The sequence below is a fragment of the Peromyscus leucopus genome, chromosome 19 (genome assembly GCF_004664715.2).
Source record: "Peromyscus leucopus breed LL Stock chromosome 19, UCI_PerLeu_2.1, whole genome shotgun sequence".
Classification (NCBI taxonomy): Eukaryota; Metazoa; Chordata; class Mammalia; order Rodentia; family Cricetidae; genus Peromyscus; species Peromyscus leucopus.
Window position 1 is genome coordinate 24,862,170 of NC_051079.1, and position 27,260 is coordinate 24,889,429.

Below are 27,260 nucleotides of genomic sequence, written 5' to 3' on the forward strand. Positions count from 1 at the left end.
TCTGCCTCCGGAGTGCTGGGGTTAAAGGTGTTCACCACCATACCTGAGTATTAAGTCTTAATTTTGTTTTGTTTTTTTTGTTTTTCGAGACAGGGTTTCTCTGTGTAGCTTTGCGCCTTTCCTGGATCTTGCTTTGTAGACCAGGCTGGCCTTGAACTCACCAAGATCCTACTGCTTTTGCCTTCCAAGTGCTGGGATTAAAGGCGTGTGCCACCACCACCACCACCACCACCACCACCACCACCGGCTTAAGTCTTAATTTTATAGTGACCATGCTACCAGTATGGTCCTTGAAAATAGTTCTAAAATGGTAGAAAGGTTGCACTTAAAGAAATTTATTCTAACAGTCAAATTGTGAGGAGGGTAATATATTAGGAACCGATAATTACATGGAAAGTCAATATTGTTGATGTCAACTTTGTTAAAGAAATGTGTAGAAAAATATGTACCCAAAAATATTTTCTCTGGGGCTGGAGGGATGGTTAAGAGCACTGACTGCTCTTCCAAAGGATCTAGGTTCAGTTTCCAGCACCCACATGGCAGCTTACAACTGTCTGTAACTCTAGTTCCAGGGAATCTGACACCCTCACACAAATATACATGTACGTAAAACTCTAATGCACATAAAATAGAAATAAATAATATGAAAAAATTTCAAATGTTTGTTTTATGTTGGATCATGGCACAATAACTCAGGCTGACCTTCTGCTCTCCGTTCTCCTGCCTCTGCCTCCCAAATGCTAAGATAGCCACTAAACCTGCCTCCATTTGCTTTTGTAATGATTTGAAAAAATGTGCATGTAGGTATAAATGGTAGAAGTCCTTATCAGATCAGATTCTCATGGTTTTGAGCATTTCATACACTTTTAAGAATTAATGTAGAAGTAGACCAGCTTCTGGGTTGGGGATTTAGCTCAGTGGTGTGCAAGACCCTGGGTTCGATCCTCAGCTCAAAAAAAAAAAAAAAAGTAGACCAGCTTCTAACAAAGTCTGGAAAATGTAATATTCAGAAATGACAAAAAAAACAAAAACTAGTACTTGTGCTCATAAGATCAGGTATCCGATAATGATTTGTTAGATATTCTTAGAATAGCTACACAGAACATGCTCTCTTTGTTCTAAAATTCCTTTTTTTTTTTTTTTTTTTTTTCTTTTTAAACGGAGTCTCATTGTGTAGATCAGGCTGGCTCAGTCTCAGAGATGCTACTGCTGCTGCCACCTGCCCATTACTGGGATTAAAGGCATGTAACACCACCCCCAGCTGTTCTGAAATCCTTAATAAACAACTTTGTGTGGAAAACTATAGATAACTAAAAGTAGAACAGAAACACTAGAATTAACATTTTAAATGTGTAGTCTTTAAGGGATTTTATATGTAACTTTTCAAATTGAAATGGTGTGAGAAGATTTGGGACTTTGGAGTTTAACATACAGAAGTTTATTTTTTAAAAATCATTAAGGCTATCTGGAATGCATAGTATGGCCCTCTTCTACCTACCCATCCACCTCCCCCAAAAATCCTCTTAAGGTTCTCAGCTGTGTATGTCTTAAGTGTGATTATGTGAATCAGGAGCCCGTTAAAAAATACAATGTTCCTGGTGTTTGTGTGTGCAGTAGTGGATGCAGGCTCACATAAATGGACCCTCTACTGTGTTTGAGGCAGAATAGTACCCCCACTTTGTACTCCAGGTTTGCTGGCTTTCCATCTTGTGGGATTCTCCTCTGACTCCCTTCTCTCTGTAGGAGTGCTGGGGTGCCAGTGCCCATGCTGTGCTTTAACTCACGCTTGCACTTCGTATCCAGTAAGTCATCTCTATCTATGCTGGTAGCTTTTGTAAAGTTTAATAAGTGACAGATTTATTTAAAAGATGATTTTTGTGACTCTTAAGGATTGATCCTAGGACCTTACACATTAAGTGCTCCAACCGTGACCTACATCCAAAAGTCTCCAAATGAAAACTTGTTTTTAAGAAGTGATTATTTTATGTAATTGAGAGCATAACTCGATGTGGTAGTAATAGATACATTTTAACAGTGTTTTTCTTTTCTGGAATATTTTAGTTGTCTTTTTTTTTTTTTTTTTTTTTTTAAGTGTGTGAAGAGATGTATAGGACAATACCAGGTGTCCTCAGAAATGCCATCCATCTTCTTTGAGAGCAGATCTCATTTGGCTTGAAGTTACCAATTAGACTACAATAGCTGGCCAAGCAAGCCCCAAAGACCTCTTCCTTGTCTTGCCTCTGTGGTACAGGGATTATAAACTCCTACTAATATACCATTTTTAAACTCTAGTTCTGGGGATTGATCTCAGCTTGTATTTGCAAGGCAAGCACTTTACTGACTGAGCTGTCCATCTAGACCTAGTATTCTTTATTTTTTTTTAAATAATTTATATTTTATGCATGTATGTTTGTGTGAGGGTGTCAGATCCTCTGGAACAGGAGTTACAGACAATTGCGAGTTGCTATGTGGGTGCTGGGAATTGAACCCAGGTCCTCTGGAAGAGCAATGAGTGCTCTTAACCACTGAGCCACCTTTCCAGCCCCTAGACCTAGTATTCTTGTAACTTAAAACAAAACAAAACAAAACCAGCCAGGCAGCAGTGGCGCACACCTTTAATCCCAGCACTCAAAGGCAGAGCCAGGCGGATCTCTGTGAGTTCAAGGCCAACCTGGTCTACAGAGCGAGATCCAGGACTGGCACCAAAACAACACAGAGGAACCCTGTCTAGAAAAGCCCCCCCCCCAAAAAAAAATCCAATAAAGAATATTTAAGCCAGGTGGTGATGGCACATGCCTTTAGTCTCAGTGTTCAGGAGGCAGAGGCAGGCAGATCTCTTGTGAGTTCCAGGTACAGCCAGAGCTGTTACACAGAGAAACTGTTTTGAAAAACAGGACAAAGATGATAATAGATGATAATAATATCTAATGCTTGGGGGGAAGTTGTGTTGTTAATTGATTAAGTCAGAGATTCTATATGTAAAGATATATTTTAATAAATCGTTAAATTTTTTATTATTGGGCTAAGATGGTTTTAGCTGAGCTTGACACCCAGTGTTTAATCTCTAGGACCCACATGATGGAAGGAGAATATTGACTCCTACAAGCTGTCCTGACCCACACATATAAAATAAATTAGATTTTTGTTGTTGGTTTGTTTTGAGACAGGGCCTCACTATGTAGCCCTAAACTCGCTATGTAGACTAGGATCCTCCTACCTCTGTCTCCCTAGTATAAATTTTAAATTGATTTTCATATTGTAATAAGTTGCATTTGTTTATTTCTATGTGTGTGGTACTGGCAGTTAAACTCAAGACCTCCTCATGAATGCTAGGCAAGCAAGTGTTGCACTGAACTATTCCCTTCCCCATCTACCTAAAGTGAAATTATAGGTCATGTTGGTAAGGTTCTTTTGTTTGTTTTCCTGTTTGGTAATGCTTTGTGTTTTGAGAGTGGAAGATTGTGCTTTCATGAATGGGCATTTAGAATTTATGGGTAAATTGTATTTTGATACTTCTTAGGTTAGTTCTCTGAAGAGAGCCCAGACATCATCAAACTCTTTGTAGCTAAAAATGTACTTACATTCATAATCTTCCTGCCTCCACTCTGCCAGTGCTCTGGAAGTGGAAGCAGGAGCATCTTGAGTTTGAAGCCAAGCTGAGACAGTGGCTTTATGCTAGGATCACAATCATGTGCCACTATTCCAGTTGCTGAGAGTTGAGTCCTGGGCTTTAAGCACTCTACTCATTGGGCAACATCTTGAGCTTTCAACCCCCTAATTAAAAAAAAAAAAAAATGTACTGTACTTGTTATTGGGGGTAGGCCACATGCCCACAACAAGGATGTGAACAACACATGCCACAAGAAGAAAACTCTGTGGTCATTCTCAAACCTTTCTCTTTGTTGCAGAGATCAAACTTGTGTCACTGGTCCTTCTGCACAAGAGCCTTTACCCACTGAGCCATCTATATAGCCCCCAGCCCTTGAATTTTTAATACATCTTTAGGAATGAAGTATTGTAACATTGTAATAACTTTACTAATGAGCAGCAGTTCCCAAGGGAATGAGTCCTTTAAAAATGGCTTTTATATCTTAGGTTATTGACTAAAAATGCTAATAGCACTTTTCTAAGTAGTGCTTTCATGCTTTATTTCTCTTCTAAGTTTTTTTGAAGTGGAGTTCCAAGATGTCTTAGAATTTGAGTGTGGAACTATGTATCAAACTCAAAGGAGTCCTCCTGCCTCAGCTTCCAAAACACTGAGATTATATTTTGAGCACTACTACTGGCCCGGGGTGGGGGTCTGGGGTGTGGCAATCTTTTTGGTTTGTATCAGTTAAAAATCCAACTTAAGTTCTTTTTGCAGTAATATTCTGTGTTCTGTGTGGCTGCATTTTAAGTTGAAATTAATAATATGGTTCTTGTGGAATTGGACCTTGTTGTAGGATTTATATTGTTTGTCCTCCCTTTTCTGAGTTTTTCTAACATCATTTTCTGTTTTGTCTTTTAAGTTGTCCTTTACTGTAACTTAGTTTTCCAGATCCACTGTTTTCATGTAAAGTACAAAAATCTGTTTGATGGCTCTGTAACTTAATGATTGATTGTTGACTTAATTTAAATTTTTTATGTACAATACAATCCCATTATTTCTCTGGGATAGGAATAGTTTTTTCTGAAGAAGGCTTTTGCATAATAGAAGGCTTTGGCTGTAACATGACCGTCAAAGCTGTGATAAATATTAACTAATGTTTTAAAATGACTTTTTTTAAAGAAAAATAGTGTATATAAAATGTAGACATTAATACCGATTTTTTTTTTTAGTATTTCAGCCTGTTGCTCTGTATGTCATTTTAAAGATACTTTAAAAAAAAAAAAGCCTTTCATCTACTGTTCACTAACTCTTCTCTTCATTAATCTTAAAGCTTAAGTAGATTACATAAGTGGATCTTGTCTAGAATTAGGTTCCTTGGTGTCTTTTCTCAAATTCATCTTTCTTGGTGTACAAAAACATCTGTAATTCCAGCTACCACTGATAGCATTTGTGTCTTTATTACATCTATTTTTTTTTAATCTAGTCCAAATCTTTCTTGCCTGTACCTTTTTTTTTTTTTATTCTTCCTCTACCACTGTGTTCGTCCAGTATATCCTTGCTTTAATCTATCATTGATGGAATTGATCCTATAATTGACTTTTAACTATTGGATATTTTCTGGGTTTTGGTGTAATAAAGTTTATTAAACTACAATGCTTAGATGGCTAATCAAAACAGACACACAAAACTGAAGAAGCAATGCATCATAGTAGAAGTCTGTGGCAAATTGATCAGATTTATCTTGTATGTGATTGTGATTATAAAATTGTCTTACAGAAAACATTGGTTGTATTACGTCTTTTAACTAACGCTTTATGGGAATCGTGTTAATACTTTGCACACTCTTATAACAGTTTTTGAGATGCAGTGCTAATGATTTAATATGTTTCATCCAGAAACACATCTTGAAGGATCATAATCAGAATTAAAAGTTTTCAAGCTATTGGGCTATTCTTGTGAAGAGTTTGCAGAAATCTGTTAACAAGGTCTTAGATTTCATTTATGTGCTTTGAACTCTAGAGATGTATAGCCCTGAACATTAAATGAACAATAATAGGTGCTAACTTGGGGGTGTTTCCCTTCTTTAAATCACCTGTATTTCCTGTACCTGGTTTTTTCTTGGTAGGTCTGTTTCTATACTGACCAAAATTGTTCTCCTTACCTTATAAGAGTAGGTATCAACTAAGCACTGCCTGGTATGGTCAGTAAGAAGGCAGTTAGTTGTGTGGCTTAAATTTGGGCAGAAATCCTTAAAATTGTAGAAAATTTACTTATTTTCCTTCACATCTGTCTTCACCTCAAGTTAATTTTGCTGCATGAAGGTCTCAACTGTTACTTGATCTTAGATCTTACATCAGATACTTGACAGCCTAAGCTTCATTTACTTGTGATTTTACTTGGTTCTTTCTGAAAGTGATAATAGGTCTCATTTTCTAAAGCAGAATACAACTGGTTCATCTTTGACTTGCTGACCTTTATTTTTTTTTTAATTTTGATTTTTTTTTTAGTCTTCTAGAACTTAAGCATCATACTATAGAGTATGTTTTTATTCTTCTAAAAGAAGAAGCCCATCTATGTTTTCACTGAAATTTTGATGCACCCAAACATCTAGGCCTTGAATTTAAATGTTTTTAAGCCCATTATGAAATTCCCTTTGTTAAATTTCAGCATGAAAAGCTACTTTTTAAGTATCTATATGCAGGCTCTGCATACATCTGGAATCTGTTTAAGATATGTAATGAATTCCTTGTAAGTTTGAGATCTTAAGTGGTTTTTTTTAAATCAACATGATGCATAAGTTTTTTTTTTCTTAAAAAACGGCATCTACTTAAAGGGATTTATGACTAAAACTGCTTATTTTTCTACAGAGTTGTCTGCTGGTTCTCAGCTTGAAGAAGATTCTACAGTCCTTATTGATCCTTTTTCTTGGCGTTACCATTTTTGAAGCAAAGTTAACCTAGCTTTCTAGTTTGAGCTTTCTTTTTGGCCGTCTTTTAAAAAAAAATTTTTTTTTTGATCTATAAAATAGACAAGAGATAGTTCTACAATGTCCAAGTCATTCCAGCAGTCATCTCTCGGTAGGGACTCACAGGGTCATGGGCGTGACCTGTCTGCAGCAGGAATAGGCCTTCTTGCTGCTGCTACCCAGTCTTTAAGTATGCCAGCATCTCTTGGAAGGATGAACCAGGGTACTGCACGCCTTGCTAGTTTAATGAATCTTGGAATGAGTTCTTCATTGAATCAACAAGGAGCTCATAGCGCACTGTCTTCTGCTAGTACTTCTTCCCATAATTTGCAGTCTATATTTAACATTGGAAGTAGAGGTCCACTCCCTTTGTCTTCTCAACACCGTGGAGATGCAGACCAGGCCAGTAACATTTTGGCCAGCTTTGGTCTGTCTGCTAGAGACTTAGATGAACTGAGTCGTTATCCAGAGGACAAGATTACTCCTGAGAACTTGCCCCAAATCCTTCTACAGCTTAAAAGGAGGAGAACTGAAGAAGGCCCTTCATTGAGTTATGGTAGAGATGGCAGATCTGCTACACGGGAGCCACCATACAGAGTACCTAGGGATGATTGGGAAGAAAAAAGGCACTTTAGAAGAGATAGTTTTGATGATCGTGGTCCTAGTCTCAACCCAGTGCTTGATTATGACCATGGAAGTCGTTCTCAAGAATCTGGTTATTATGACAGAATGGATTATGAAGATGACAGATTAAGAGATGGAGAAAGGTGTAGGGATGATTCTTTTTTTGGTGAGACCTCGCATAACTATCATAAATTTGACAGTGAGTATGAGAGAATGGGACGTGGTCCTGGCCCCTTACAAGAGAGATCTCTCTTTGAGAAAAAGAGGGGCGCTCCTCCAAGTAGCAATATTGAAGACTTCCATGGACTCTTACCGAAGGGTTATCCCCATCTGTGCTCTATATGTGATTTGCCAGTTCATTCTAATAAGGTGAGTTAAAGCAACAGATGCTTCTAATTTCTTTTACATTGTAGTGCCTATTCTGTATTTACCTATATCTTTTACTCTAATTCTGTAGTCTGATGACATTGAGTTGATCAAGAATTGTTATACTTTTGAGAACACTTTATTTGGAAGGTAATTGTTTTTTTAGCAATATAAACCAGGGCTTTACATTAATAATACAGTCTACCTAGAATGCTTCTGGCCACAAAGCTGTCATCCACTGGGATTATCTTGTTGTTTTTTTGGCATCAGTTTGTTCTTCTTAATCATATTTAAGCAGGCTTTTTTCCCCCTGGTCTGCTTTGTTGAATTGTTTTAAGCATTTTTTTTCTGAAGTCAATGTGCTTTGCCATTTAGGATGCTAGATTTCAGCTTTCCATCTGTCTTGATTGCTGATTTGTTTGTAGTCAAAGATATATTCTTGTACAATTCTCTTTTTTCCTTATCTGTGGCTACAGGGAAAGTTAATGTAGAGCCCTGGTGTGTGTTTCAGTATGTTTCATATTTTAGATTAGTTCATTCTTCCTTTTTTAATTTCCCTTTAACACAAACTCTCATACTATGACTGAAATTTTTCATCATTTTTTTTCTCCGTTTCCACAACTTCCTTAAACATACTTCAAAGCTCACTTTTTATTATCCCATATTTATTGCATCTGTACCTTTAGAGACTTTGATAAATCGTTGACTACATTATCCAGCTCTGTGTTCCTTGTAAGAAAATTCTTTTTCTGACTTAGGCTTATTGTACTTCTGGAATAGTCATTTGTGGGGGGGAAAAACTAATTCTCCTTTAATTATCACATCTGGCAAAATGGAAACCTTTTCAAAATGCCCTTTTAAATGTCCTTCTCTTTCAACTTTTTCAGTGTTACTCATTCTGACTGGAGTTTTAAAATTCTATTTTTCAGTATATATTGCAGTTGACTTAAAGTCAATGGTGCAGCACCCCCACTAGCTTGATCTGTAATCTATGAACATCCATTTTTCCCGATGTGCTTTGTAGTAACCTATCTAACTGGAATAATTGCTATCATGAGATTGATTTTATGGTCACTGTTACAGGGTTTTTCTTTACAGCAGCATCTGGGACATTTTCTTTTCATATCACTTTCTTTTAACTTCATTTTTTAGTGGTTTTTGTTTGGTTTTTTAATCCACGAGACTGTTAAATTTTTTTGTTTTATTCCCTTTACTGTGATTAGATCTCAGCATTTTTATCTTTTAATCTTTTATTTCATATCAAATAAGTTAACATAAAAGTTTGTAGGTTTTTCATTTAAGAAATAGAACCGCTGGGCGTGGTGGCTCACGCCTGTAATCCCAGCACTGGGAGGCAGAGGCAGGTGGATCTTTGAGTTCAAGGCCAGCCTGATCTACATACTAAGTTCCAGGCCAGCCAGGTCTACGTAGTGAGACCCTGTCTCAACAAAGAAATAGGACCTACAGCTCTTTAAAAAAATCAACAAATCTTATTTGTTAGACACTTTATTTTTCCCAAATTTGTTAGCTATACTAACTATGCCATGTTTTTATTCTATACTAAACTTGAAGACTTAGTCTGGTGTAAATTAAAGCATTGAAAAAAGGTCCATTAAATTTGTTGACTCCAGCTTTTCCTATGTTAGTTTTTAACCTCTTTACCAAGAAATATAGCAGAAATTATATGACTAATATTCTCAGGAAAGATTTTAAAATTCCAAGGAATATACTTATGGTGATCAAATGAAAGTGATCTTAAAGAACTGCAGATCTTTGCTGTTGGAAGAAAGGAACACAAAAAGGAACCATAAGAGGATTTGTCAGATACAAGTTTCTATTTTATATAAAAATAAATTTTCCTCCAAATTTTACTATGTCCTAGTTCCCAAAAGCTAATGATATAAATGAATCTAAACTAACAAAAGAGCAGTTTGAAATACTTGATGATACTTTGGATTAAGGAGTATTTTTAGCTTATTGAAAAATGCTTGGGTTCTAGTTTGCATATTCTTCAAAATATTAGGTATATTTAACAATTATTTTAGAGGACTCTGCTTAACCATTGCATTTATAAAATTTGTGTTTGTAGGTTAGACCAATTGGAACACATTTAAGCACTTAGATTTTCTGTTTTATAGTTGCCTCAACTTAGCTGATTTACTTCAGCAATGAACTGTTAACAGATACAGATGTGACTTGTTAAAAAATTGCTGTGGTGGACATAGACAATGAAAAAAATAAGTATCCTGCTCTCTGGTATCACTGCATAACTTGGAAAATCTGTTGTTTTCACTTAATGATAATGTTAAATGGCCTGCCTACATTATACAAAGTTCAAGTGAAAAGCATAATGTAACTTGTCATAGTGGAGTGCCCTTACTTTATATTTGTAGGTGATTTTTAGGTAAAACCGTCTTTGACTTTTTCTAGGTCACTTTAGAACATCAAGTAGCATATCTATACAGTCTCAAACTTCTTTCAAGTTCCTTTCACTTAAAGAAATGCCCACTGCGGCTTTTTTGTCTTATTACTTGAATTTCTTTTTTTTTTTTCTTCCTTTAGTATTACTTAGGTCTTTAAATTACATTCTATTCTCCCACTTTAGAAATCTTTTCAGAATGATTATTATAAAACTTCAATGTCTCAAAGAACCTGGTGCCACATGTCTTTCATCTCAGTACTCAAAAAACCATCTATGACCCTGCCTCCTCAGAACACAAAAAAAAATGCCTGAAAGATATGTGTGAGTGTAGGATTTCCCCCCCACACACACACTAAACTTGTAAATTCGGAAAGTGAATCCCTATTCTTTATCTCATAGGAATTATGTCAGAATAGAATCCAAAAGGTTTTTTGTGTTGGTTTTTTTTTTTTTTTTTTTTTTTTAATCGTTGGATTCTTAGTCCTTATTTTAAACTAGATATCAACAGAATTAGGTACAGTGGAGTTGATTTATAATGGATGGGTTGGGAGGAACATGACTAATTTTCTGATCTTGGCCTTCTTTCTAGTACTTAAAAGACCAGCTACATTTTTACCATAAACTTGAAACTTAGAGGACATGGGGGATTGGATATAATTTCTTTTCAGCTCTTTGCCCTTTCCATCTCCTATAATTCAGAAGCATTCTTAATAGGGATAACATTTATTCTTTTCCTTAGACACTACTTCTTGAGGGTAGATACTTGTATCTGAAGTTGTTCTGAAACTCTTTAGGTTGATGGATTTGTTTTGTCCCTTTTCTGAACTTGAATTTACCTATGGTGCCTCTTGCTTACAGCCATTTTTAAAATGGCTTCCAGAAACGGTCTATTGTGTTGCAAGTAGAAACTTTAGCCCAACTGATTGTATAAGAGCTATGGAAATCTCTCAAGTTCCTATTAGCTATTACATTTGAAAGACAATCTAGTTTTCAGAGATATTAAGAATAGTAGTTGATAGTACCTCACATTCTAAGAGCTATTTTATTTGGATACGTTCCATTTTAGTTCTTTCACAAGGTTTTAATTAACTTTCTTAGGGCATGGATTATACATAGACTGTTATAATATAAATCAAAATTAGGGTCCAATTTATAAAATGCCATGTTCAGCCTTCTTAAAAGTCAAATTGTGTAATTTGATGTTATACTTTAATTTAGCTGAGGCTCTCTAATCCCCTCATTTGAAAAATACACATTGCCTGACCATGTTTATATTCTACTCAGACTTTTCAAGAACAGTGGCTATTTTAAATACTGTCTCCATTTGTGGAAATTGGTGAAAAATCAAAACTACTTGTAAAATAATGTGGATTTTTGAAACAGTGCAGTATAGATAACTTATGCTTGGCAGTGTTCAAATAGTTTGCCTTTATTGTTTCATTGTTTTTTCACCACCATAGTGGAATTTTGTTGCAATGAATTTAAATAATTTAGACTTAGGAGTCATATCTAGTCATATTGCACTTTAGGAAATAAACCAAGGCATTTTAACAGCAAAGCCAACCTTTCCTAATTCTTATTAGATAAAAAGTTAATTTGATATTTTTGTTAGAGAAAGGAAAATTAATTTGAATCAAGAAAATTTAGTTAATGCTTTATATTTTAAACTAAATCACAAAAAAAAGGAAATACTGATGGAATGCATTGTTTCCCTTAAAATTTGGAAAGACGCACTCCTTAAATTTGATTCTGTTTTAGGAACATATGGGAGCTTAAATTTCTGACAAATGGGGAAAATATCTTAGATAAGCCATTAAATCTTGTTGGCCTTTTTTGACAGTGCTTTTTTTTGTTGTTGTTGTTTCATTTTATTTTGTTTTTGCTATAGTAGAAAATATAGTGTACTTGGAATTTGCCTAAGTCTAGGTGAAATTAAAGATTCTACTTTAAATTAATTATTCACATACTTTAGATATGATTTTGTTATACAGAACATTACAAAATAATCAGTTCCAAAAATAGTGGATACTTGAGTTTGGTCCACAGCATTTACTGTGCTCAGTTGACCTCAAGGTTCATTGTCTTCTTGATCTTTACTATCTACACCTTTCCACTGTTTGGTAGGTCTCAATTATGTTGACCAAATTAATCAGTTTTTCCAAGAATGTGCATAGAGTATTTGAGGGCAGGATCAAGCTTCAAGGACTCAGAAATGGTTTTAACTTAAACCACTGTGACTTAACAAATGAGGAAGTGTTTTATAACCTGATACTGCATACATATTAATTTAATGGTTCACATAAATATTTTAGCTTTTAATTTTTGTTAATTCTACTAATTTACTTTGCTGCAGGAGTGGAGTCAACATATCAATGGAGCAAGTCACAGTCGTCGATGCCAGCTTCTTCTTGAAATGTAGGAATTTGAAATACGTATAAAGCATCCTTATCGTGAATGAGAAACAGCCATTATTGGTTTGGGGAAGTTTGTCATTTACTTATACATACATTGTTACTGTCACATAATTAATAAAGTCTAATTAATATTAAATTTCAGATGAACTCTATATCTTCATGAATAATAGATATAATGATGCTTTGTTACTTGGTTTTTAATTGCTAGGATAAATGCACATTGGCCTGTTAAGAAATAATTTTAGTAGAATTAAAGAAAAGATAGTGGTTGATAAGAAATCTATGATAGCACTTTAATAATAGTTAATACATGCTATAGAACAAAAAATATAGAGGAATAATTGAAAATTAATAGAAACCAAGTCAGTTTCCTTATGGAAAGCTTTTGACCTATGTGGCTTGCGTTCTGAATTTAGGCTGCTGCATTGAAATGGAATTCAAAGAAACTGCCTACTATAGCAGATATTATCCATACATACCTTAACTCCTTTGGGGCTGTCCTTTCTGTGGCCACAGCTTAACTCTGCTCTGATACCTAATATTGGGGAAGGAAGTTGGGTTTTTGTTGTTGTTGTTGTTTGTTTTCCTCATATAACCTATCTAATTCCTTGTGCAGCACTTACCCTGTTTACAATTTAACAAATACAGGATCATTTCAACATGCATCACTTAAATTTACAAGTATTGCAGGTTTATTCCATATCACTTGGTTTCTGAAGTTCTTTTTGAAATACGTTACATACTTTTGAAATGTAGATTCTCAGATAACTTTACTAATAAATCATCTCTGTTTTAGAGGCTTAAGGAGGCTACTTTGTGAAAAGAACCTTTTTATTTTAAAATTAATTTTCTGATCTTTTTAAAGCTACCCAGAATGGAATCCTGACAATGATACAGGACACACAATGTAAGTTTAAAAATTTTAGGCTATTGTTTATAAAGGAATTCAATGTGAGGCATCCCAAGTTTAACTTCCTGTTTCATAAGAATATTTTCTTTTTCTTCACCAAATAAGAATTTGATAATTTTATTTTTAAAGTATAAGTGTAAGGAATTTTCAGAAAAGAACATAGTAATAGTTCTTCTTTCACTGCTACAACATTTTCCATTAGTTACCTTGTATATAAATACTCCTGCAGCTTAAAATAGTCATAGTTATGTAAGAGGTGCTTTAATAATTTTATGTGATGAATCTCTTGATTGTGCTTCATTTATTTTGTTGTTATTACTAGGGGCGATCCATTCATGCTGCAGCAGTCTACAAATCCAGCACCAGGAATTCTGGGACCTCCACCTCCTTCATTTCATCTTGGAGGACCAGCGGTTGGCCCAAGAGGAAATCTGGGTGATTATATGAAATTCATACTGCCTTTTCTAGTAACTAGCTATAATTGCTTTTAGTGTAAATGGTAGTGTCAGAATGTTCATTAAAAAGTTCTTTTAAAGTAACATAGCATGAGAAGAGTCATTTACAATGTCTTTCCATTTGTATTTTAAAGATGTTCATTTTTTAAAATAAACTACCTTGCTTTATAAAGTAAGTATATTTTTTGTAACTCTTTACAATTTTTTTTCCCCTGCACAGGTGCTGGTAATGGGAACCTACAAGGACCAAGACACATGCAAAAAGGCAGAGTGGTCTGTAATCCAGCTATTGCTTTTATCATAATTGCTGTTGGGGGGAATGTGATTCCATTTAAATGCTTGTTCATTGACTTCTTTTGAGGGTGGTAGAGGTGTTTCAAGCACGGTTTCTCTGTGTAGCACTTGGCTATTGTAGACCAGGCTGACCTCAAATTTAGAGATCCACCTGCCACTGCCTCTGAGTGCTAGAATTAAAGGCATTCACCACCATGTTGGACTGCTTATTGATACAAATCTTAACCTTAGTCCTTATAACAGGATGGGTATTTTAATTTGAAAACTGTTAAGCTTGCTAGATGTGGCATGCGCTTAATCTCAGCATTTAGGAGGCAGAGAGATCTAGATCTCTTTAAGGCCAGCCAGGGGTGACATAATGAGACTCTATCTTTATTTAAAAAAAAGTTAAAGCTGTCATGCTTTTACATGACTGGTAATGGTTAAAAGACCTTACCTTGATTTAGAGTCTTAGGATCATTGGTATCCAGTCGTGTGCACAGTTTTCATTAACTGAATCTGAGTTGGAAAGATGGTTCAACAGCAGCAACAGCTGAATTTGATTCCCAGGCCCCATATGGTAGAAAGGAAGAACAACTCCTACAAGTTGTTCTCTGACCCCACACTAATACCATAGCATGTAAATGCCCACACATACCGTGTGCAAATGGAATGTTTTAAAGTATAATAAGGATCTGTGGAGAGTGTTTGAAAGAAAGACAGGCTGATCTGGAGTTTTAGGATAACCAGAGCTACATAGTCAGACACTGTTTGAAAAGAGCCGGGCAGTGGTGGTGCACGCCTTTAATCCCAGCACTCGGGAGGCAGAGGCAGGCAGATCTCTGTGAGTTCGAGGCCAGCCTGGTCTCCAAAGCGAGTTCCAGGAAAGGCGCAAAGCTACACAGAGAAACCCTGTCTTGAAAGAAAAAAAAAAAGAGAGAGAGAGAAAGAATGAATGAAATTATTCTGATAACATTTAATATGCTGTGTATTTTAAATTCTCTAGGATGGTAAAAAGTTATTAAGCAATAGCCTTTTCTGTTGGTTATAGAATGAACATTTAAATGCATAATGTGGTTTTTGCCTTTTTTTTTTTTTTAATTGGGAATCAAACCTAGGGTCTTGACTATGGTAGGCAAGTACTTAACCACTGTGGTACAGTCCCCTCCCCCCTTTTGTGTATGTTTTGAGAGTTGCTCAGGCTGTCCTTAAACTCTGTTGCTGGGGGTCTCAGCCTCCCAAGTAGCTGTACTTCCAGATCCAGCTTCTTTTGTTTGTTTGTTTGTTTTGTTTTTCGAGACAGGGTTTCTCTGTGTAGCTTTGGAGCCTGTCCTGGATCTCACTCTGTAGCCCAGCCTGGCCTTGAACTCAAAGAGATCTGCCTGCCTCTGCCTCCCGAGTGTTTCTTCTCTTTTTAATACATTTTGATCGTCGTCAGACTTGGTAGTGCCTGACCTTAATCCTGGCACTGGAAACAGAACCCTTAATCTACAAAGTGAGTTTGAAGACAGCCAGCACTGTTACACAGACAAACCCTATATTAAAAAACAAAAACACAAACACCAGACAAAAAAACAGACGTACTCTTCAAAAGTACAATAGCGAGGGGCCAGAGATCCCTCGGGTTAATAGCACATTTGTGCTCTTAGAGGTGACCCAAATTTGGTTGCCAGTTTCCGTGTTGGAATGGTTTCTGATTCCAACTCCAGGGAATCTAACCCTCTTTTGGCCTCCTCATGTTGGAGAATATTATTTTTAAGGTGTGTTACTTTGGTTTATGCTGCACTTGTTTAACTCTGTGAAGCTGTCTTACTGTGCTTGTCTAAAACACCTGATGATCCCAAAAAGAACTGAATTGCCCTATAGTAAGGCAGGAGAAAGGGTAGGTGGGGCCAGCAGGCAGATAGAATATATAGGAGAAAACTGAGTGAGAAGTAGCTAGAGAAGGAGGACATCAGGGACCATCCATCCAGCTATACAGCGAGCCATGGAGTCAGAAACAAAGAAAGGTATACAGAAATAGAGAAAAGTCCAGAGGCAAGAGATAAGATGGAGTAATTTAAGGAAAACTGGCTAGAAACAAGCTAAGCTAAAGGCCAGGCATTTATAAGTAAGAAAAAGTTCTGTGCATTTATTTGGGAGCTGGGTGGCAGGCCCCCCAAAAAAGCAGTAACAAACAATATCCACAGGCAGTTAAGTGAGAATGCCCACACATAAAATAAATTTTATGTAAAAATTATGGGTGCACAAATGAGTCCTAGCTAATCGCGCTTACCACATGCTAAGTATATACTATTGTCATTGAAATATATATCCAACTCTCCCTCAAAATGCTTTTAAAAGGACTTTTATTGACTTTTTTTTTCCCCTTTTCCCTCCAATGGATAGGAAACCAGCCGAGTTGTTCACATTATGGATTTTCAGCGAGGAAAAAACTTGAGATACCAGCTATTACAACTGGTAGAACCATTTGGAGTCATTTCAAATCATCTGATTTTAAATAAAATTAATGAGGTATGAGTAGGAATATCAGTTATTCATAGCACTCATGTTAAAAAAATTGAATGGTTTAAATTAATGGAAAATTCTGTGTAATTTGAAATATCAGAAGAAAAGGAATATCCTAATGTTAAATAGATTTTTAGTAAATGTATAGTTTGTGAGCCCTAACTAAAATATCAGCTTCACAACACTGATCTTTTTCATTGCGATTATTGAAGATGCATCCTATTAAATTATTAAATACAGTAATATAAAAAATATAAAGATTGGGGGGTAGCCTTTTTCAAAATTCCTTTTTGTGTAATTTTAGGCATTTATTGAAATGGCAACCACAGAAGATGCTCAAGCTGCAGTGGATTATTATACAACTACACCAGCATTAGTATTTGGCAAGCCAGTGAGAGTTCATTTATCCCAGAAGTATAAGAGAATAAAGGTTAGTAGTAGCCTTTCATTTGTCCTTGTCTCTAGTTATGTGTAATCAGCTTAATAGATCATTTTTATATTTGTTAACTTGGTTGTTTAAAATGTAGGCTATTAATAATTGTAGCATACCTGCCAACCTTTAACTTGTCTTTCAGTTATTTAAAATTTCCTGTCTCTCTCTCTTTTTTTTTTTTTTTTTTTTTTTTTTTAAAGAAACCTGAAGGAAAACCAGATCAGAAGTTTGATCAAAAGCAAGAACTTGGACGTGTGATACATCTCAGCAATTTACCACATTCTGGCTATTCTGACAGTGCCGTCCTCAAGCTTGCTGAGCCTTATGGGAAAATAAAGAATTACATATTGATGAGAATGAAAAGTCAGGTAATAACACATGGGAAGGTTTTTAAGAGTAATTCCTCAGTGTACTTTAAGATAATTTTACTGGGAGTGGATGTCAGTAGTAGAAATGCATTAGTTTGTGGGTTGGATATCATGTATTACCTTAGTTAGATGTTCATGGTCAAGTGGTAAAGTTTTGAAAGTACAAAGTGGAAAATAAATTGTGTTCTCTTCTCATAGTAAAAAAAAATAGTTTGCTTTTAGAGTTTCTTCCTAAAGATTTTACACATCTATAGACACTAGACTTTGAGGATTTGGGTAGTGGTTATGGTTTTTTTGTTTGTTTGGTTTTGTTTTTTTCTTAAGCAGGACTTTGCTAGGTAACTCTTTTGGTTTATTTGGTTTTTGTTTGTTTGTTTGTTTTTTGTTTTTCAAGACAGGATTTTTCTGTAGCGTTGGAGCCTGTCAATAGACCAGACTGGCTTGGAACTCACAGAGATCCGCCCACCAGCGCCCAGCGATAGATCACTCTTCCTGGCCTAAAATTTAGTATGTAGCTCAGGCTGGCCTCCTTTTTTTTTTTTTGTTTTGTTTTGTTTTTTTGAGACAGGGTTTCTCTGTGTAGTTTTGCTGCCAGTCCTGGATCTCACTCTGTAGACCAGGCTGGCCTTAAACTCACAGAGATTGCCTGGCTCTGCCTCCTGAGTGCTGGGATTAAAGGTGTGCGCCACCGCCACCCCCCCCACCCCAGCTGGCCTCCATCTTTTAACAATCACTTTCTCTTGGCCTCTAGAATGCTAGACTTAAAGTAAGTGTGATACACCGTGATAGCCAGCTCTTCAGAATCCACATTTAGTAGCTAAATTGAGTTTACTCATATTTGAATTTTTTTTTATGTAAAAAAATTCAGAGGACGGGATGAAACTCAGAAGTACAAGGGTTGCATTCAACCCCCAGCAGTCCCCAGAATCAGTCAGGAGAGTATTGGGGGATTTTGTTGCAGGGTATAGAGTTGCTCTCCTAAAGATTGCATAATATAGAATAGCATCGTTTTCATACATTTCTGTGGGAAATAATGTCATTGTGTTTCTCTCCTTCTCTCCCTCCAGGCTTTTATTGAGATGGAGACCAGAGAAGATGCAATGGCAATGGTTGACCATTGTCTGAAGAAGGCACTTTGGTTTCAGGGAAGATGTGTTAAAGTTGACTTGTCTGAGAAATATAAAAAACTGGTGCTGAGGGTATGTAGTCCTAAATAGTTTTAACCTCTTAGATGACAAGGTCTAATTATGTAACCCAGGCTACTAGGTTCAACTGCTTTGGTTTCCTAAACAGCAAAGATTCTAAGTCCATATGCCTGGCAAAAGAGACAAAAGTGTTTCCCATCAACCTTTTCGGGAGGAGAGGCAAACGATAGACGGGGTTTTGCTAAGAACCTTAGCTAGGACTCACTGTAAACCACGCTGGCCTCAGACTGTCATTAGACCTTCTGTACACTGCTGTCTGTCGTGTTATTTAGCCTTTTTTGCGTTTATTTAGTGGGTGTACAAGTGCCACTGTGCGTGTGTGATTACCAGGTTTGGGACAGTCGCCTTACCTACTGAGCCAATTCACTGGTCTAGTTTAATCATTTTATATACTACAATATTTGGGGCTGGGGTTTGGGCTCAGTTAAAAGCACTTGATCCTCTTCAAAAGGATTATTAAAGTTCCCAGCACCCAAGTCAGGTGCTCTACAATTGCTTGTGATTTCCCTTTTCTAGCCTCTGAGGGTCCTTGAACTTAAGTTTGTCAACACTCACACAGACTGGTAAATACAAATAAAAATAAATAAATCTTAAGGGTTGGAGAGGTGGCTTACTGATAAAGAGTACTTGCTATCCTTAAAGAGAACCCAGGTTCAGTTCCCATCACCCATATGAAGGCTCAGAACCAGTCCTCTTTGACAATCTGACCCTCCCTTCTAATCTGTGGGCATCAGGCATGCATATGATGCACTCCAATATATGCAGACAAAACCTGTATAAAATAAGAAAAATTTGGGCCAGGGATGGTGGCACACATCATTAATCCTAGCACTCAAGAGCACAGACAGGTGGATATCTGAGTTCAAGGCCAGGCTGATCTGCATAGTGAGAAGCTGTCACATCCTCACCCCCCAAAAAAAACTGGTGGTGGTTTTTAGGTTGTTATTTCTGTGCTGAGACAGGGTTTCTCTGTATCCCTGGCTGTCCTGAAACTCACTCTGTAGACCCGGCTGGCCTTGAACTCACTGCATGTACCCCACCACCCCATACCCCCAACCCTGTGCCTTTTTTTTAAGATTAAAAAAAAAAGAACTTTGTTTTTCCGTAGAAATATTGTGTTTTGTAAAAGCATCTTCCATTTTTCTTTCCTGTTTAAAGTTTATTAGAGTTATACTACCAAAATGTTATATTGCCCACTTTGTTAGTTTGGTGGTTAAGATGAACTTTTAAACTCTTTGCATATTTTCTTGGGTGTAGTTGTACAGACTGAGTGATATAAATTGATTATATAAAAAGAGGGTTGTAGAATGTTACTTGGTTGATGTATTCTACCAATTCACCAAATTGGGTAAAATTTAATGTATTTAATTTCTCAAAACTTTTGTCTTTTAGATTCCTAACAGAGGCATTGACTTACTGAAAAAAGACAAATCCCGGTAATTTCATTTTGTGTATATCTATATACTACATAATAATTACTAGTCTTTTCACTATGACAAAGTATCTGGCCAAAGCAGCTTCAGGAAAAAAAAAACAGTTTATTTTTGCTCACAAGTTCAAAGACACAGTCAGTCCATCAGTGGGTAGGAAATAATGGCAGTGAGAGTTTAAGGATACTGGTTGAATTGCATCTGTAGTCAGGAAAAATAAATAAATAATAACTAAATGCTTCCATTCAGTTTACTTTCTCTTTTTTATTAAATTGAGGATCCCAAGCAATTCATGGAATGGTACCACCCACTTTCAGGATAGATCTCCCACTTCCCACCAGCTGATCTGATCTTAGATCTTAGGAAATTGGCAGTTGATATGAACCATTCATATTGACATTAGGCTTTTATTTTTCAACTGGCAAACACAATGTGCATCTGTCTTGTTCAGGAAAAGATCCTATTCTCCAGATGGAAAAGAGTCCCCAAGCGATAAGAAGTCCAAGACTGATGGTTCACAGAAGACTGAGAGTCCAGCTGAGGGTAAAGAACAAGAAGAGAAGTCGGGTGACGACGGTGAGAAAGATACCAAGGAGGATCAGGCAGAACAGGAACCCAGTATGCTTCTGGAGTCTGAAGATGAGCTGCTTGTTGATGAGGAAGAAGCAGCAGCTCTCCTAGAAAGTGGTAGTTCAGTGGGCGATGAGACTGATCTTGCTAATCTAGGGGATGTATCATCTGATGGGAAAAAGGAACCTTCAGATAAAGCTGTGAAAAAAGATGCAAGTGCTTCAGCAGTATCCAAGAAAAAACTTAAAAAGGTAAGTTTTATATATTTGTTTTAATTGGAACACGAGGTCAGAGCAGTTTTTCTTGTGGTTTTTTTTTGTTGTTGTTGTTTGTTTGTTTGTGGTTTTTTTTTTCCTTAAGCAGAAAAACATTTAAGGAGGAAACTACAACAGAAACACTTCCTTATAGCTACAAAAAAAATAATAATCAACACTTTGGTGTTTTTCACTTTGGTGTTCCTCTGTGTAATTGTCTTGGCTGTCCTGGATCTCACTTTGTAGACCAGGGTAGCCTTGAACTCACTGAGATCCAACTGCCTCTGCCTCCTGAGTGCTAGGATTAAAGTCATGTGCCATTACTGTCTGACTAATAGTCAACTTTTTAAAGAAAATTGTAACCGAAGTATAAGAAGGACTTTAAACTAGGTAAGCTTTTGTCTTGCAGTGGTAATTATTAAGCTCTGGTATGTTTGTTTTCAAGAAGATGTTAGCCAGGCATAATGGCATATCCATGTGATCTCAAGCACTTATAGAGGTAGAGAAAAGTGACTCAGAAGTTTGAGGTTCAGCTGTACAACCTAGTGAGTCCCAGACAACTACAAATATAGGGTTATGAGTTTGAAATTCAGTAACTATGCCAGATTTGACAGTACATGCATCACTCCAAGGAGAAGGCAGAGACAAGCATAATTCTGGGAATTCCAATACAGACAGACCAAGGCTACATAAAGAGATCCTGCCTCAAAAGCCTTTTAAAAAAAAAATATTTTTGAAGCCTACAGAGATGGCTCAGCAATCCTGATTTTTCCAGAGGACCTAGGTTCAGTTACTGTCACCATCAGGTAGCTTACAACAGCCTGTGACTCCAGTTCCAGGGCATCTGATGCCCTCTTCTAACCTCCTCAAGCAACTGCATGCACATGATACACAGAAACTCACATGCACACACCCTATACACATCAAATATTATTATTTTTTTTTTTTTTACTAAGTTTTTTGTGAAGTCTTAGGTTTTTTTAGTGTCTTTTAAGGGAATTACATTAAACAATGAAGGCTAGAGATGTTGCCTAGTAGTAGAGTGTTTGCTTTGTATTCACAATCCCCAGCACTACATAGAAACTACATAGTGGCACACACCTGTGGTCCTGGCAGTCAGAGGCAGGAACACAGATTTAGAAGTTCAAGGTCAACCTTAGTTATGTAGGGAACTTGAGATAACCATGGAGTACATGAAACCTTGTCTCCCAAAAACAAATGGTGGTGGTACCTAAGGAATGACAACCAAGATTTCCTCTAGCATTCGTGTTGGCAGGCACAAAATAATATGCTGTATCAAATAAGGGGTAATATAGTAAAATGTTGACTTATTGAAGTCCTTGGGAGGCAGAGGCAGGCAGATGTCTCTGAGTTTGAGGCCAACCAAGGCTACACAGAGAAACCCTGTCTCAAAAAAACAAAGATATTAAAATGTCTTTAACCCCTTTAGTGACACCCCCCCTTCATGGTATCAAGAAAAGAATTTTTGTCATCATTTCTATTGATTCATTCTGCTATTCCCAAACTAGTATTTACTTTTAAAATTTTGATGACTTAGTCACATAACTTAATTTTTCTGCCTAAAAAATCATAATTGTAATGTTTCCCTTATAAGACCTAATGACTTACTTGAACTCATGTTGTAATTTTTTTCTTGGCTCTTTCTAAGGTCTTTATAATAACCATAGTTAATAGGTGATATTATTATCCCCATTCCATATCTTAAGAATTTAAGCATGAAGAATTTCAGTATCTTGTCCTAGTTCTTGACTCACAAATGTCAGATCAACAGCATCGGTCTGCTTCAAAATTGTTAAACCATTTCACTATATCACCTGATGTTTGTTCTAAATGAAAGTTATATCATAGAAACTGTAAGTTCAGGGAACATTACTCTATTTAAGCAAGTTCTTAAACTCATTTCATTTCTTAGAATATTTGTCTGAGAAAGTATAAAATATAAAATTTCTTTTTTTATTATTACTTATTTTACTGGTGCTGAGTATAGAACCTTGGGCCCGGCAAGGATTAAGCATACTCTCTACACTGAGTCTTTTTTGTTTTCTAGTGATTTCTCTTTTTTTTTTTTTTTTTAAGATTTATTTATTATGTATACAGTGTTCTGTCTGCATGTACACCTGCAGGCCAGAAGAGGGCACCAGATCTCATTACAGATGGTTGTGAGCCACCATGTGGTTGCTGGGAATTGAATTCAGGACGTCTGGAAGAACAGCCAGTGCTCTTAGCCCCTGAGCCATCTCTCTAGCCCGATTTCTCTATTTTTATTTTATTTTATGTGCATTGCTGTTTTGACTGCATATGATGTATGAGGGCATTGAATCCCATGGAACTGGATTTGTGAGCTGCCATATGCGATCTAGGAATTGAACCCAGAGCCTCTGGAAGAGCAGTCACACACAGCTCTTAACCACTGTGCCATCTCTCCAATCTGAATATAAATTCTCTTCCATCTGATATTTTCTTAGATGAGGCAGGCTCTTCATTTGGTGAAGTATGAATTTTAGTGGGTTTTCATGTCATTGAAGCTTGGTGGATTTGTTTTTCTAGGGGGTTGTTTGTTTTTACATAAGGGGTCAAACTAATGGTAACACATTACAAGAAACACTTCATCACTGAGCAACAACCCTAACCCCCATAACTTTATGACAAGCTAAATTGGCCACAATCTATAGTTTTGCTACTGACCCATCCTGATGTGCTGCTTAAGAGTTTCCTTTCTTTAAAAAAAAAAAAAAAAAAAAGCTGAGTTTTTTGATGTCATTAAATGAGTCTAGCAGAAAATTTTCCTTTCTTAAATTATACATTCATTCTTAAGGATGGTGCTGAAGGCTGTGTGGAGATTTAGCTCAGTGGTCAAGGCCCTGGGTTCAGTCTTCAGCTTGGGGGGGGGGTGAGGACTGACCCTAGGGCTTCATGCAGGCTGTTGCATTTATAGCCCAAGAAAAGGCTATTTTGAGATAATGAATAAATACAAAGACAAGTCAGGCATAATAGGAAAGGGAAGCAGAGGGATTGTGATCTCCCATTTGGGTCAGAACAACATAGTAGTAAGAGCCTGTCTCAAAAAAAAAAAAAAAAAAACCAAATTGAAGGGATACTGCAGGATTATTGTTGCAGAATATATTTATCTTTCTTAACAGCGTCATTTCCCAAGGAATATGGATGGTTTTGTCATTGTAGATGAGGTCGGTGATAAGGAAGATTCCAAAGTTAAAAAAGTACATAAATCAGGCATGACATTTAAATCTGGTGACAAAATGATGGTTTGATTGAAATTAGGTGGAAAAGATGGAGGAACTTGATCAAGAAAATGAAGCTGCATTAGAAAATGGAATTAAAAATGAAGAAAATACAGAACCAGGTGCTGAGTCTGCTGAAAATGCTGATGATCCAAACAAAGATACAAGTGAAAATGCAGATGGCCAAACTGACGAAAACAAGGAAGACTATACAATTCCAGATGAGTATAGAATTGGACCATACCAGCCAAATGTTCCTGTTGGTGAGCTTTAAAGACTTGCTGCTTTCTCCCCTTCTCACTTCGCCCAACAAATTTATTAAAATAAGATTTAAAAGTTGGTCTTATATAAGCTCTGATAGTATGTAAAGTTATCTTCTCCTTCCACACCATTAATTTGTGAACTTACACTGACATTGCTCTAGTTCCCTCTTCATGTGTCTCCTAATTTTGTATTATGTTACCATTCCACTATGTTCTCTCTTCTCATAATGATTTCTAAAATTACACATTGCTTATTGTTTTGTGTTTGTTATTATTGTCTTCCATTTTAATGACTACAGATAGGTAGGACCTTGAATATCAGTTAAGTAAAAAGAAAGAGTAATATCCTATTGTTTGTGTTTTTAGCTTAGGCCATACTGGACTTTTCACAAATAATGTTGTCTGATTCAAGTTTTATTGTCAGGAAAAAAGATTTGAGACTACTAAGTAAAATTTAAGTTTACTTAATTTGTAAGAATGTATGTTTGTGTTTCTAGGTATAGACTATGTGATACCTAAAACAGGGTTTTACTGTAAGCTGTGTTCACTCTTTTATACAAATGAAGAAGTTGCAAAGAATACTCATTGCAGCAGCCTTCCTCATTATCAGAAATTAAAGGTAAGGCTGAATGTAAGAGGAGATTTATGGAAAACAAATGATTTATGGAAATAAATGAGATAAATAAGTAAAATGTGTGTATGTCCTTCGACCCATCATATGCTTTATCTCAAAGACATTTTTCCTTAATTGCCTGTGCGTTAAGGAATTTAATGGGTTCTACGAACTTTTAGAGCCTCTTCACTCAAAACCAGATTTCAAGGTGGTGGTGCCAAACGCCTTTGATCTCAGTACACGGGCGCAGAGGCACGTGGATCTCTGTGAGTTTGAGGCCAGCCTGGTCTACAGAGCAAGATCCAGGACAGCCAGGGCTACACAGAGAAACCCTGTCTCAAAAAAACTGATTTAGTAGTGTACACCCATAATTCTTAGACTTGGAAGATGAAATCAGGAGGATGAGTAGATCACCTTAGCTATGTAGTAAATTAGCAAGAAAGGAAATAATTTCTAACACTTTTTTTTTTTTTTTTTTTTTTTACAATTTATTCAAGTATTTTCAAACTACTTCCTCAGATTTCATGGAGGTCTGAACATGAAACAGAGTACCGAGTCCCTGATTTATTTATTCATTTCGAGACTGAGTCTCCCTTTCTAGGAGAGGCTGCATGTCTCAGCCTCCCAAACAAAGTACTGGGATAATAAGTGTGAGCAACCTTTGAAGATTGCTCTTCTAATGTTATTGATGCTCTGATTTTTACCTATATCACAGCATAAATGAGTAAAGCCCAATGGGAAGCAAGAACAATTCCTATTCTTTTTAGTTAGGAGCCTCTTTAAGGCTTCAATAATAAATAATACAAGCAAATCTGAAAGCAGTACTTAACTCAATTGTAGGTGACTTGGTTTTCACACTCCTTCATTTATAATGAAAAGTGGCTACTTGTTGACTATTCTGAATCTTGACAGTCTGTGATACTCCACATCTGTCCTAGTCACAGTAAGAAATTGTAGTCAGAATGCTGGTACACTAAATACTGTGTAAAGTTGTACTTAGAAGGCTTGGGGGATGGCTCAGTGGTGAAACTGCTTGCTGTGAAAGCAAGAGGACTGCAGAACTCAGTTGAAATGCCAGCTTAGGGGGGGGGGGGCTGTGATCCCAGCTGTCAGAGGTGGAAATGGAGCAGGCTGGTAGTGAAACTAGCTTTATTAGCAAGGTCTGGGTTTGATTGAGAGACCCCACTTCCATGAATAAGATTAAAGGGCAGTCAAGGAGGATGCCTGCTGTCAGTCATGGGCTTAAGCATGTGTATACCTACTTACGCGTGAAAGAAAGAAAAAATGAAATTACCTCTGGGGTATGGAGATGCGGCTCAGTGGCAGAGCTCTTGGTAGCATGTGTAAGGTCCTGGCTTTGACTCAGTAAGAAAAAAAAAGGTAGAATTATCGTCTTTGGGCTATGTTTCATGGTGCCTCATCCAAATCTGAACTCCCTAACACTTTTAATCCCAGGTTTTTCAAACAAGAGAAACAACCTGTGTAGCATTCAATGATCTCAGTGTTGACTGGTGGACAAAGAATTAAAATTCATTTTAATTCTTGCTTATATCATTTGCATTGCTTTCGAATGTAAATCTATGTCTCTTAACATTATGGATATAAGAAAAGAATGGTGGTCATTTTCAGTGCTAACAGCAATTTATTTTGGGAGGAGGATGAGTATGGCTTCATTTATACTCCAAATGCACTGTTTGGATTTTAGGCCATGTTGGGTCAAAACCATGTGTGTTACCTACAAAGGTATGCTTTATGACTTAAGTATTCAGGGAAAAGATGAATCAACTGCATTAAAAGGTATTAGGGAGTTTGTGTTGCTCAAATGATAAATTGACACTATTCTTACTTGTTTTGACACTTAACTAGATGTGTTGTGTTTTTTTTTCTGTTTATTTTTTGTTTGTTCGTTTTCATTTGCTTTTTAAGGATATAATGGCTTTTAACCCTCTCATCAGTCTACAATAATCAGTACTGATATATTTTAACCAGAAATGGAAATGGTTTTTAAATATGTTTGATATTCCCTTAGAGTATTAATAGAACTGTGTCTAGAAATCGTACATTGGAGATCATAGGTGACAGGACTATACTTTGTAGCCCAGCCACCTACTGTTGTAAATAAAGTTTTATTAGAGCACAGCCGATCATAGCCATAGTCTTTCGAGTATTGTCTGTGGCTCTTTTAGGTCAGTAAAATTGTTAAGACAAAGATCTAATAGAGCTATTTCTTCCTCTGTGATCATGTTCTTATGTTTTCTCATTTCTAAAAGTTAGGGTTAATTGCACATTGAAATATCCATTTTCCACATTTGCCATTTTTTTTCATGCTTTATTGTTG

General features: G+C 36.4%; 1 protein-coding gene across 6 annotated transcripts in view; it reads left to right on the forward strand.

The window, feature by feature from the left end:
- Window positions 1-27,260, forward strand: part of Matr3 (matrin 3) — a 41,453-nt gene that overhangs the window by 12,958 nt on the left and 1,235 nt on the right. For 3 of the 6 annotated variants that reach the window (XM_028886770.2, XM_028886769.2, XM_028886771.2), the window contains 13 exons: window positions 6,457-7,547; window positions 12,320-12,381; window positions 13,246-13,287; window positions 13,613-13,725; window positions 13,966-14,018; window positions 16,407-16,532; window positions 16,831-16,956; window positions 17,160-17,327; window positions 18,395-18,526; window positions 19,925-19,968; window positions 20,414-20,783; window positions 24,087-24,309; window positions 24,807-24,928. In XM_028886770.2, the coding sequence (XP_028742603.1) occupies window positions 6,636-7,547; window positions 12,320-12,381; window positions 13,246-13,287; window positions 13,613-13,725; window positions 13,966-14,018; window positions 16,407-16,532; window positions 16,831-16,956; window positions 17,160-17,327; window positions 18,395-18,526; window positions 19,925-19,968; window positions 20,414-20,783; window positions 24,087-24,309; window positions 24,807-24,928 (2,493 nt within the window). In that variant the 5' untranslated portion in view covers window positions 6,457-6,635. Of the gene's footprint in view, window positions 1-1,767; window positions 1,803-6,456; window positions 7,548-12,319; window positions 12,382-13,245; window positions 13,288-13,612; window positions 13,726-13,965; window positions 14,019-16,406; window positions 16,533-16,830; window positions 16,957-17,159; window positions 17,328-18,394; window positions 18,527-19,924; window positions 19,969-20,413; window positions 20,784-24,086; window positions 24,310-24,806; window positions 24,929-27,260 lie in introns of those variants that run through there. The other 3 variants (XM_028886773.2, XM_028886774.2, XM_028886775.2) reach the window with 3 other exon arrangements.